The sequence below is a fragment of the Micropterus dolomieu genome, linkage group LG17 (genome assembly GCF_021292245.1).
Source record: "Micropterus dolomieu isolate WLL.071019.BEF.003 ecotype Adirondacks linkage group LG17, ASM2129224v1, whole genome shotgun sequence".
Classification (NCBI taxonomy): Eukaryota; Metazoa; Chordata; class Actinopteri; order Centrarchiformes; family Centrarchidae; genus Micropterus; species Micropterus dolomieu.
Genome location: NC_060166.1, coordinates 7,032,634 through 7,045,961, shown reverse-complemented (window position 1 = coordinate 7,045,961; position 13,328 = coordinate 7,032,634). Strand labels below are relative to the sequence as shown.

Below are 13,328 nucleotides of genomic sequence, written 5' to 3'. Positions count from 1 at the left end.
TAAATAGGTTGAACAGTTGAATGACACTCATTGTAAGAATTCACATTAGTTGTTCATTTGCTTTCAGTCCATACTCAGACGGTACTGATGGACTGACCTTGATTTTGAAAATGTCTTCTTATTATTATTTTACTTTAAACTTTGTTTTAGCCTTTTTTATATTCAAACAATGACCCTTCATATGGACATGAGGGAAAAAGATAGAAATAGAAACAAGGTAACAAGGACACTTGTCGCCCTGTAATGGACAACTACAATGAAAATGATGTGGAAAAAAAGAATAAATATAGAAATGAGTAAACAAGTACACTGTGGTAAATATTCAATATTCACTTAGAAGTAGAAATTATTATTTCAAGAAACATGGCAAAATGACTTACTGCTAAACTTCAATTAAAAGCCTATTCCCAAAGGGACACCTGTCCCTTTACTGGCCTTATTTTGACAAATAAAGGCAGGTCTCAATAAGATGCCCAGTCTGGTTTTTACAGACGTTCTTTGGATGTATAAACAACTTGAGCTAAGCTGCTTAGATTGAGTATACAAATATAAATGTTTAAACTTTTGGCAATATGGACATAATACACATCATTAGATCAGTTTGATTCTCCGCAGTTCATTCGTTAAGTTTATTTTAAAGGGGGAAAAAATTTTAAAAAATCATTTTACAGATACAATGAGCACCAAAATCTTATTTATTCAGATTTGCCTGCATGGTAAAGGAATTACAGGCCTGTCTTCTGTCCCAAATATAAGCAGAATGAATTCAGTGATTTAAGCAAAGAAAAGCCCGGGTTATTAACTGAAGTTGAACTGAAGTGAGTGCGATCCTTATTTGGACATAAAACCACGATCCATTTGGCAGAAAAGGAATAATGGAGCCACGCTGCCTAAACTGTTTCATACAACCATATAGGCAGCCTGGGCATTTAAATATATGGTATAAACCAATGAATCTGGTGCTGAGAAATCCTGAGGCCATGTGTGTAATAATAAAAAAGTAATGGCTTATCACTTATGTCATCAAACTCACCTGATTACCAGAACTCTTACCACGGACATGACCTCAGTGTCCTCAGTGGAAGTTATGGCCCTGCCAGAAAGCATTATGGCTTCTCTTTATGCAGTGTTGAAGGTTACTCTGGAAATATAATAGGTTACCTCTTACAAGTTATCCTGTTTATAATGTAATAGTAGAGTAATTACTTCAATTACTTTATCAAAGTAATGTAACATATTGCATTTAAATATTTTTTGGTTACTTTTTTAAATTCTAATGAATGTTTTCATCTCTTAGCCATTTAACAGTAGCAATTTAACTGGCAGACAGGTGGCACTGCAAATTCAAACATGATAGCCAATCAAAAGCATCAAAATAGCAGTTTTAACTTTTAATAAAAGTTTTTAGAGAAAATATTCAGATGGAGCTCCAAATGTAATCATGAACATTAAATTACATGTAATTAGTTACTCACCAACACTGTAGCCTACATTTGTCCTGCTGTAATATCTTTTAATAGTTCTACAATTGAAACAATTTGAGACCAGCCTCCTGAAGGCTGAACTGAGAGAGCATTGAGTGTTTTGCCCATCAAGTTTAACTTCAAAAGTTTGTTTTTCAGGTTTCCAAAGAACCTTCACAGTCACATGACTGTGAAGCTGAGGCAGCTGAGCAAGTCATGTACCTCAAGCTGCTCAAAGAACAAGACAGAAGTGGTCATTATACAAGCTGAGGAGAAGGCCAGCTTTGCCTGTAGCATTGCATTGTGTGTTTTCATGTGCTGCTGTATCATGTAACCCCCAGCCTCTCATGCCTGTTTAAGTTCTTGGTTTGGACACTGTGTTGAATGAATCTTAGAAAATTGAAATAATATTTCTTAACTAGTTGTCCAAAATTAATACATGATGCATATAAATGGTACTCAGTTCATCAGTTAACATTTAATCTGTTCTCCATGCACGGTTTAACCTTCTCTTCTAACGTTGAACCTCCAGTGAATTTGCTCCCTCCAAGTTAAGTCAGATGTTTCAGGATTCCTTCCCTTCAGTGCAAAGTGTTGCATTACAGCACAGTTCAGCCCCAACACGTTATCAGTCTGGGTTGTTTATACTCGCCTCACAGTTTTGAGGTTTGCTGTTATAGGTGTACGGTAAATGAAGGAGACCTGGCGTTGAACAACATGGAAGATAACTGTAGTGGCTTGTTTCAGGGAGTAAACTGTGAACCTGCTCGATCAGATACTGATGAACTTGACCAAGACCTGGACAGTGACACAGCGCCTGTCTGTCCAGCCTCCACTATTGTCTGTTTCTTAACTTCTTAAAGTGTGAATGCTACGTCAGCCTATCAAAGATAAACAAATTTTAAGCACATTGTTAAGTTTAACACATTTTTATTTATATACAGCGACAAGTTATTTGTATGAAAATAGGTATTGGTACAAAAATATCAGCCCACTGAAATGCAAAGCAGACCATCAATTAAACAGCCTTACTGAGTACTGAGAATCATATTCACAGTCAAAAACAATACTACTAAAGGTCCCATCATAATACATTGTAACACATTTCAGAGCTCATCTGCACATCCCTCTTAAAGTAGTTCTCTTCCACAGAGCCGGCATATGGATAGTCTGTGGGGTTGTAGTAAGGTGCGTATTCAGGGCCAGAGAAGCTCTCCTGCTGGCCTGGCCAACAGTGGGACAGGCAGTAACAGTCCTGGAGGTTGCAGTGCTGGTAGTGGTAGTGCTCTGAGGCGAAGCCGTGGTAGCTGGACTCCATCCTTGTGGGTGAGTCGTAGCAGGAGGAAGAAGAGGAGGAGAAAGAGTCCTGAGGCGAGTAGCTGTTGTGATCAATGGGGTTGCAGAGCTTCAGTGACTCCGGTGACGAGCAGGGAGGCTGGAAGGGAAGAAGACGTGGTGGATGGTGAGGATTGTTTTAAGCAGGGCAGGAGTTGCAAATGTTTCATGTCATAGGCATCAAACTGACACCAGGGCACGGGCTCACCAATGCTTTTTTTTTTTATTTTAACTGTGAATTAAGTTAACTATTCCTTTATTAAAAGTACTGAAACACTACTTTGGCATTGTTCTTCCAGTAACTAGATGTTATATAGCCTACTCACTCTGGATTATTTTATCAGGCAAAGATGAATCTGACGACAAACAAAGCAGAATAAGCTGCTCTAAATGTTCCTGAAGGCCACACAAATATAATTACAATTCAAGCCCCAACAAGAGTCTCTGACAAGGAGAAACAGCAATTCCAGACCTCTATTCCAAAACGATTTGATTTAATGTTGCCTGAGCTTTTAGAAGTCACTCATCACTGTAACACCATCATTAATGACATTTTACAGGACTCCAAACACTCCTCTATTCGGCATAAACCTTGATTACCAAACTGTCAGTTTTAAGTCTAAGCCTAATATTATTTTTCAAGAACGTATGTGCCGAATGAACTAGACCCTATAAATAAAGATATATTCCTACGTAATATTTAGATCCACCAGAATTGACAATTCCTTAAAAAAGCAGTTTAATGAATGGAGTTCGTGTCAGTTGGAGAAACTTACCATCCCATGGCCATAGAAGTCCGCATCAGAGGAGCGTCCATAGCACCAGGGCGGCGGGAAGGTGGGAGGTGGAGGCGGGGAGGCGTCGTAGCCGCCGCCGCCGTTGTTGTTGTTGTTGTTGTGATTGCAACTGTAGCCGTTGCTCGGCAACATCAAGTCCTCAAACTGCTGCGGGACGTCGTTGAAGGTGCTCTCCTGCATCTGGAAGTTGCACGAGCTGTCAGGGACCGGGAACAAGGTGGCGCGCAGATGGAGGGCTCGCGCGCTACAGTTGCTGGCGTCAGCTGGTGGAATGGAGGGAGGAGGGTCCACATAGCGACCTAAGGGAAAGCAAGTTAGATTAAAAGAATGCCCGTAAAGGAAATAAAAAAAATGAAAAACTCGTATTACAGGCTCCAGGTTAAGCATTACATCCAAATATTATACATTAACCTACAACCCCGCCACATGTCAAAATACACTGATTGAAAATCGATCTGCTCAAGACTCATGATACATTTCAAATGAAAAGTTGTTAAAATGTTCTTGGGCTAATCTATCGACATAGTAAAATATATTCAAGAGCACAAAGAAAGGTGCTCGGTCACTGTGGTCTCTGAATGGTAACAGACCACCGGAGGATATTTAAATAGACCTATAATTTCAAAGAGTGATGTCATGACACTATCAGCCAACACACAGCCTTCGTTTATAAGAAGGGACCCTGCACTTTTGGAATGTGGTATTCAATAGCTGACCGGAATTGCATTCCACGTAGGCTAGACTTGTAGTTGGTCATGACCTGGGCGTTCATGTGAGTATTTTGTTCCCGGTTTGGTGGGTCAGAGCAGATTGCTGCCTGTCCTCCATGAGTGCGCGATGTTTTTGATTTTGCTTTTTTTTTTAGATGCATCTGCTTATGTTGTCTTACTGCAACCAGATTTTTTTTATTTGGATCATTGCAAACTGCATGCAAATTTTGACTTGCATTTGCAAGTCGTACACCGCCAATGCAGGTGGAGCCTGTGATTGCTTTAGGTGAGTCTGGGTTCAAATTCTGCAGATTTAATAGCTTGAATTGATTTATTTAGCTTCAGACACTGGGCTTCGATATTGCTGCTGGGTAAACTTACTTGGAAGTGTGGACGCGCAAAGATCCTGAAGATCCAAGCAAGCCTGGGACAGACCCATCTGTTAGGAGAAGAAAGGTGGGGAGAGCAGAGAAAGATACAAGAGCATTAGATATGTCCTTTCAGAAAATTTGGATTTGACTTTGAAAGAGATCATTTTCTTCATATATTTAGTGGGGGGGTTTCCACTTTAAATGTGTGTGTGTGTGTGTGTGGTTAGGCCTACTTGCGTGCTTAATGGCTTTGTTAGGGTGTTTTCTAATGGAGGGATAGTCAGTCATTTACAGGGGCATTTTTTGCTTTGCTCATTTTTTTCTCCCCTGCTTTGCGAGGAAGTATTGGAGAGAGAAATGAGGGAGGGAGGGTTACCGTTTTCACTTTCTTGCTGGTGGCCTCTCGGGCTCTGTGCCTCTGCAGCAGCTCTTTCACCGTGGTCTTTACTCGGACGCCCTGGTACACCCTCGGCTTATCTGCACGAAGAGAACAGCATGTCACTCATGTTTACAAAATGCTCTCTGTTGGAGCAGACAATAGCCGACAATACCTACTCTCTTCTCCACCCACTGCACCACCCTTCCTCCCTCCCCCTCAGTTTAAGCCCACAATGTTATCTTCCCTCAAATTAAAAAGATGTCATAGGCCAATATAATTTTTCCCCAATAAGCTGCAATCTCTCCATGCAATGATTCTGTCTACATATTCTCCTGTCCCTAATAAACTGTTGATGTTGAATGAAATACTTTTTATTCGTAGAAAACGTTGGTAACACATAGCCAACATGTTATGAAAAACAAGAAACTGTAGATTAAACTGTGTCTGGAGCTTCAAAGTCCAACATTTTGTCAAAAAACCGCGATGCGTAAAAGTGCATTATCAGCGCTCGGTAAAGGCGCTGTGGCTCGGGTATTTTCGCCCTCTTTTCCGGACCCTAGAGCCCCAGTGCTCCCGGTCAGGGTCTCGCTCTTTGCGGAACCGCACGGCTCGGCGTTTCCTATTACGCTGTCTGCAGACTCTTTCACTGCAGCCTGTGTGGGATCCGCGTTCCAGAGCTACCGCGCCCAGACCAGGAACAAACGAAAGGGGCACAAGATGCGTTACAGTAAGTGTATATTTCTGATCATAAAGGCATGTACGACAGAATGAACGTTGAAATGAAATGGGAAACCTGGATCAATCCAGAGGTTGGAATAGAATTGGTAAAGTTAAATAAGGGCGCTTGGGGCTGTCGCGTATAACGCAAGGACAAAGAGATTAAAAGAGTCTGTACATCGATCCGTAACTAAAACTTGAAACTTTTCCTAGTGATCGCGGTGAAAGTGTCGGTCTGACTTACAGTTCTGCCCTGTGAGTCGATAGAAACGTAAAGTTTGCATCGGCAAGAGCAGCGCCACATGTATCTATGAATACTCTCCGCATTTCAGCTCCATGTTACTGACATTTGACAAGTTCAGTCTGAGCTTCAGCTTGATCGGACTGATTTTTTGAAAAAATCAAGAGCAATTTCAGCCTCATGCTGTTTATAATTCAAACCGAAGCTCTACTCCAACCTCTGTTACTTTATTCAAATCACCCCCCTTTTGAATATGTGATGCTGAAATGCTACGGAGCTTATGCAGGCAGTAATTTGCCAGATTTTTCCTATAGGTGAAGCTTAATTAGCGAACCCAGAAAGAACACCTCGCATAGGTGCACGCAGTTTAGGCCTAAAGGCGTAATTTAATGCACCCAGGAGTGGCGAGCCGTTTGGAAAAAGGCGATTTGATAACGAAACGAAGCCTCCGCTGCGAAACTCATAAATAAATAAATATTCATACACCTAACTGCTACTTCAGGATTTGTTTTAAATGTGGCAAATAGTTGGTTCAAAATCACTCGACAGACACATCCCACTCTAACACGGTTACACCTAACGTCCTGTTACGCACAAGCAGCCCGGGCAGAGAGGTTATGGCTGAATTATTAGTTCTAGTAGTTATTAATCTTTAATAAAATGTCTTTGAAAATAAATATCAACATGTCCTGACGTTTGTGATGGCGTGGGCATAACGATTTAACATGTCAAAAAAATCCACGAATGTCGTAAAGCTGCATCAGACTACTTAAATGGAAAAGCTCCTGATCCACCCATCAAAGGAATCAGGTGGCTTAATTTAGTAGAATTTTACTTTTGTTCATCTTATATATTCATATATATTTCAAATTTGTAATGAAATGAACATCCATAGGAAAAAGCTCCTCATTTTGCACGTGACCCTGGTTTGCTATTAATTTTGCCACTAAACATCCCCTTTTGTCTTTTGTCTTTTGTCTTTTCTGTCTAACAGGACAAAATACTACACAATCATTTCCATGAAAATCCGATGTGAAACTTACCAGACATGATGGCTGAGATGAAGAGAGACTCCCTGGAGAAGACCTGTGGGACTCCACTCCACAACGTCCTTTTCTGCCTCAGCAAAATGGCCAAGAACGAAAATTGTTCAAAAGTCTCCAAAATTTCAACACAAATGTCTTACAGTAGAGTGAGAGCATACACAAATATTGTATTATAGCTGGGGATATACTAGTTTGAGATTTTCTCCCTCCATGCCTACTATTTAAAACCCCTAGAACTCAATGATTTGACAATGATTTGATTGCGCGTTACTTTCAATTTGAATATTCAGAGGCAACTGTCTTATATCGATTTTTCAATAAAAAGCACTACGCATGGACATCGTATAAACTCCACTTTAATGTAATATAGTAGTATTTTACATTTTGACCAAAAAGAAACCATACTTTTTCAATTTTATCCTCCTTTTGCAATATCAGAGCATCACACCCCCCTCATTAAGCACTGCAGCACTGGATGCTTCTTGTGCGCAACTTTAACACACCAATTCACCGTATATCTGCCATCACACGTTTACCGCGGCCAGTCTACACGCCAAGAACATATTCAAACATATTTTTAAGCTTTATTTCAGAAAATAGCACATCAAAGAGAGAAAGAAGTGGGCGTGGCAAAGGCCAGTAGCCATCTTTGCAAGCTCAGGCCTTAGCAAGTGCTCTGAGTGCAGTCACCTGCTCAAGCCTGCAGGGAGAAGACTCATCAGCTCTTTGCTTTTATATTATTACGTTATATTTTGAGACTTTTAATTAGTTTAGAGAATAAAATTATAAATAAAAATTGCAGAATAATGAAAAGTTTCCCATTGAAGCTCCACAGTCTGACAGGGAGTTTGAATACACCCTATTTCAGCACCGAATCATTTCCATCTAAACTTAACACAGCTGATTAAAGCTAAAACGCGTTCATTTTCTTTAATGACCTATAGAAGGAGGCATGAAGAACTTTGGTAGCTCTTTCTGGACATCCCACAGCAACAATAGGCATATATTCAGATTGGAATATAAAATGTTGCAAAACACTTTTACCTTTCTTTTTTTTTTTTTTTTTTTTTACAAATTAGGACGCACAATAGGTAACTAAATTATTCGAAATGTCACTAAAAATACAAACATTTTACACTAACATTGTCCTATTCATCAAGCTGTGATTATCTGGAGCAATCTGGTCTCTCAAACTGGTCAAACGTTATTCATTAAATCCCGGTATTAATATTATTACTTTAATTATCATGACTGAAATTATCATTACTACAACTATATATTCATTTCTATTATTTGTTTCAGTAGCAGTCGTGGTAGTAGCTGCAGAATCCCAACTCCATATAGAAAGTGATAGATTTTGACCTATATGACATGTTAGTAGGTCATATTCGTTCCTTTAAAAGCGCTCTTTGTTGATCACAAGCACTTCACATGAAGTCCCCTCTTCATTACATTACACACACCTAAACTTCTTCCTCCCTGTCCTGTGGTCTTCCATCATAGTCATGGATTTTCACCCTCTTGTTGCAGCACAGCGGAGCCTCTTCTCCTGCTGCAGGATTGTTGCAGGGGCTCCACCTAGTGGTCAACAATCAGAACGTCTTCCCAGCTCACCTGCCTTTAAGTCTGCCTATTTATTTACCTGTGTATCACTTTACTTTTATAAGTTTGACAAAATGAGCTGGCCAGTATTAAAGTGTTTCTGTTTACTATCATGTTTATTCGTGATCCAAAAACAAAACCTTTCGAATACATTTTAGAAAGTGGTCTGTTATAGATACACACACAAATATAAGGATGTATCAGTTTCAGTATTAATATGAAACCTATTCAATCAGCATCTGCCCTTATTTTGATTGCAGTTGTTTTCTAGGTTAAAAACAAAAATGTGTAATCATTTAAAAAAAGCAATACTAAGATGCTGTGTCATTTAACAGGAGTTCTACTGATACACTTCTTTAGGAAAATCTGGAGCTCCATGAAAACACTGGACTCCGGTCCATTAACAGTCATAATTAAACATGCTGAACATAACAAAGTATGAGTGTTTAGACAATAAATATGAATCAATGGGGTCAGTTGTCTGATTGAAAAAGCTTGATGAAAAAGAAGGATTATGTCACTTTATTTTAACCCCCAGATTGAGCATTTCTAGACAGTATAACAATTATTAAAATGTTTATAACACACTTTTGTGTGGTTGTAGGCAGATATGAGGATATCTGCGTTCATCAGTGTCTTTGTTAACAACCATAACTCGTCCCATGATGCACTCATAACTACTGATGTTTGACAACACACTAAAACGTGTAAATATTAACAAGTAATAATATCATCACTAGTGTCAGATATATTTCTTAATAGTTTTATACTTACCTGTGAATATATACACAGTTAATGCTTTACTTTACTGTTAAATTGATATCTGGCAGGGTTTAAATATTGACTCACTTCATCAACCATTTGTAATAAAGCAAAGGACTTTCTGTTCAATGTTGTCAAATGTGCATTAAAGGAGCCTTTATGTCTTAGCATTTGTTTGGTGTCTTTTGTGACAAAGACATGAAACACAAAAATGTCTTAGCCTTATCTATTTACCACTAAATTTAGTGAGTAATAAGTTATAAGGTATTTATTATTGTTTAGATTGTGCTTTTTGAATGCTATAGGGGGGTTAAAGTAAAGTATTGCCCAGGGTACCCCCCAGCAGAAAACAGACTTGCTTAATTTCATTCTATTTGCAACAATGTACCCACTGAGACGCCTGAAGTAATGTCTTCATCATACTTTTCAGGCTCTCAGTTGTTTTATTGTTCTATTTTCTTAACCTAAATTATATATAGTTGTTTAATTCTGTATTGAGCCATATCTAACACTCTCCTTGAATAAGGGTCACCGCTGACCCATGTGCTAAAGCTGTGGATCTCTACATTTTTTGTCTGATGTACCCCTACTGCCCTGATTAGCTAACCCCTTTCAGCAGCACCACCAGTCATGTTCCAACTGTTTTCAACTGAACTGTTAATAAACACTGTGTATTCTGTAAAAGTGGATATTGCCACAATATTGTTTCCATTCAAGACACAGTGATGCTGACGTTGCCAATGTCTCTTTTTTTCCCAGTAGGTTTGGCCAAGTTTGCCTTCAGAGTATTACCACTTAGATGAGCAGTTTCAACCATGGGTCTATTCAATTTTAGCTATTTATCTTCACTTCTTTGCTCTAACAAGTTTTCTAAATTCTCAAGCACAGCAGGTGGTGTTAAAGGAGAGGTGTGGTTCATATATTTGCAATTTTCAGGTCACTTGCATACATAGAAACAGAATGATCTCTGTCTCTCCATCAATAGTTCAAGCGGCTGTCTTTCCCTGTGTGCATGATGAAACCTGTGTACATTAGGAATTAAAAAGTCATTAACTTGGAGCCTAAGGACAGGATATACAGGAGTTTGGTGTGCTTCTTCGATCTTATATGTTTACAGACTGTCTCTACTTTGAATGCAATAGATGTGACCTCCGGCTCCAAACACGACTTAGGTTATGTATTGGAGTCTAGCTTCCATTTGGATGCCTACACATATTTAGGCCAGCAAAGAATGACCCTTTATGGGATACTGTGACAGAGTACCGTCACTACGGGTGTGTATGCTCTCTGACTGCGACACCAGCGAGCCTGGCTCTTTGGCGTTGTGGTCAAGTTGCACGTTTGGTAGCCTGTAGACCCAGGCTGACTGCTCTCTCCCTTTGCTACAGACACATGATAGACTCTATGGTACAGCAAAGGGATGTAATGCTGTGTAAGACAGCCTGAGTTTCCTAAAACCTTCTCCTTCAATAAGAGTTGACTCGCTAACAAGAATTTCCATCACAGTCAACTTATTGTTTATTGGTTAATGTCGCATTAAATATACTAAAGATCAGACATGTTTACTCTATATGTCAGTGGAGCCACTCCACAATCTTACCCTTTACCGACTGCAGAGGTACCCCCTCCCAGGTAAGTTTAAGGGTCTTAAGCATGTAACATGTTCTCTTAGTTTTTCATATCGAGTCCTCATATTATACACATGACGGTAACAGCCCTATTTTATTAACTGTACTAAATTTTGTTTTACAAAGTTTGTTTGTTTTTTAGTTTTAAGGCTTATGTGTGATTTAAATCTAATCAAATCCATACTTGTCACTCTTTTAATACAAATCAAACAATAAAGACACACTTTTTACATCATGTCAGGGTGTACTATGGGCACCTTGGTCAACATAGGCTACCACACTCCTACCAACATATTCAAACTTGATTCTTGCACTGACATTGTCCTTTCAACAAAACACTTCACGACTGTTTGACTGAGTGTGTTTCCTCTGTATTGTCAAGTGCTTGTTGAGTCCATTATTTAATTGTCTGTAAAATCTCCATCTTCCTATGGACTCGGAACCTCAGGCCCGGCATCCAGTCAGTAAGCCCTCCTGATCTCGTAGGGCGACCAGGAGCTCACTCCGTCCTCTTTGGCCCAGCAGGAGTGAGCCTCGCCATTGGCAGGGAGGCTGGCGTGGCTGTCAGCTGCCTCCTCTGTCACCATCTTGGACACCAGGTCGCTGACGGGGCTGCTCATGTAGGGAGGGCAGGCAAAGGATGTGGAGGGGACCGGGTAGGAGCTGGTGGTGGTTAAGGAGTGGTAGTGGGCGTCCTCCAGAGAGTGCAGGGTGTAGGGTTGGCTGCTAGACACGGGGCCCATAGAGGAGCCTCGGCTGGGGGAGCGGTACTGGGAGGGGCTCCCTGGGTGCTCTGGGCTGGACATGGAGGGCGGGACGTTGACGGAGGCCAGGCTGTCTGGACACAGAGCCTCCACCTGGGAAACTGGCTCTGGTACTGACTGCTCCCATGAATCTCTCTGAGGCAGGAAGACAAGAGAGGATCATTTATTTCTTTTATTTTTTTACTGCAGAGTAAATTTGTTTGTCACTGTTTTCTTCTTACCACTAATTTTGACTGAATGTCCCAATTTGAGTAACCTCTGATTATTATTTATATTATAACCATAGTGAACTTGTGAAAGCGATAAAGCCCCATCCTATGCATCAATTTATTTATTAATAATCCCAAAACAAATGGTCCGGCCCCTCTAGCATTTGCCAGAATTGCTAGATAGCCAGTCCGCTGCTGGTCCTGGGCTTAATGCGATAGCATCAGACACCAGATTTGATACATTGATTGCAGTATATAAAGAGAATTTCAACAAATAGAACAAAGAATGCCTCTGAAATAAATTGCCTAACCCTCTAGTCCAACAGATTTGAAAATCTGTGAGGACTGTGCACATTTTGCTTTCATCAATACTCATAATCCTGCAGTTCCTGTCAGGTAGAACTTTCTTAGCACACAGATTCTTTTCACTTACCATAGCAGGGATGTGGTGAATCATAATGAGGGTATCCTTTTAACTAGATAGTTATCACAAGCTGTATAATAAAATATTATGTCTATAAATGAATGCTTTTCCCTTCATATCCCAGCCATTATTGTAATATACTTATATATGATTATTAAGAAAAAGTTGTGTTAAAGGTATTTTAGGTGGATTTACAATTTATTAAATCTCAAATGATGATGATGAACCTCCATCCCCTCTCCACTCATCTCTGTCATATATATTCAGCGTGACCCCATCATACCAGAAATAAATGCGAGGACTCTCCACCGAAAGGCAGCAGGGATGAGAGGGCCGATGAGGGGAGAAAGGATCCTCCAGAGCTGGAGAAGGCGGCGGCGCTGCGGTAATCACCGAAGGTCTCTGGGTAGTAGCTGTCAATGAGGGAGGAGTAGCTGCTCATGGCGGAGGGCTCGCAGCCCAGAGGTTTACCTCCCAGAGTGGATGAATAGATGTCAGGAGAGAACTGCTTGGTGGACTGGCAGAAGTCTGACTCTGAGATGAAGGGACGCCTCATGCCATAGTAGCTGGGCAGCATGTGAGACCCTGCAAAGAACAATATGAAGCTTTTACACTGAGAAGAATAAGCTCATCTTCATCGTGGCAGGAGTAGCAATCATTTGCTTTGATTGAGACGGCGTTGACAGGTTTGTCTTGCAGGCAGTAAAGAGTGAATGAGAGAGTGAGAGGAAGATCTTTGATGTGTTTGATTTGCAGAGCCTCACCTGGCATCTGGACAAATGAAGGTGGAGTTGTCGATCCTCCCTGTGACGGAGAAACAAGACTTGAAATAAGGCACACAATGTGGATGTTTTAATTGAAGGGGGGGGGGGGGGGGGGG

At 40.4% G+C, this 13,328-nt stretch overlaps 2 protein-coding genes and 1 long non-coding RNA gene across 3 annotated transcripts; 1 reads left to right on the top strand and 2 right to left on the bottom strand.

The window, feature by feature from the left end:
* Positions 1-2,376: 2,376 nt before the first annotated feature.
* On the bottom strand, positions 2,377-5,463 carry linc.pou2af1 (lnc RNA pou2af1). Its single transcript, XM_046074076.1, has 5 exons — positions 5,424-5,463; positions 5,053-5,177; positions 4,687-4,744; positions 3,575-3,894; positions 2,377-2,898 (listed from the first exon to the last, which is right to left on the bottom strand). The coding sequence occupies exons 1-5, from the start codon at positions 5,461-5,463 to the stop codon at positions 2,548-2,550; spliced, it is 894 nt and encodes a 297-aa protein (XP_045930032.1). The 3' UTR covers positions 2,377-2,547.
* A 126-nt stretch (positions 5,464-5,589) lies between these two features.
* Positions 5,590-9,133, top strand: LOC123985410. The gene is made up of 2 exons (XR_006828650.1): positions 5,590-5,782; positions 7,008-9,133. It is a non-coding gene; the product is annotated as an uncharacterized LOC123985410 (long non-coding RNA).
* A 2,099-nt stretch (positions 9,134-11,232) lies between these two features.
* LOC123986210 (uncharacterized protein C11orf53 homolog) lies at positions 11,233-13,249 on the bottom strand. Its single transcript, XM_046074342.1, has 3 exons — positions 13,213-13,249; positions 12,732-13,033; positions 11,233-11,950 (listed from the first exon to the last, which is right to left on the bottom strand). The coding sequence occupies exons 1-3, from the start codon at positions 13,217-13,219 to the stop codon at positions 11,513-11,515; spliced, it is 747 nt and encodes a 248-aa protein (XP_045930298.1). The 5' UTR covers positions 13,220-13,249; the 3' UTR covers positions 11,233-11,512.
* Positions 13,250-13,328: the final 79 nt, after the last annotated feature.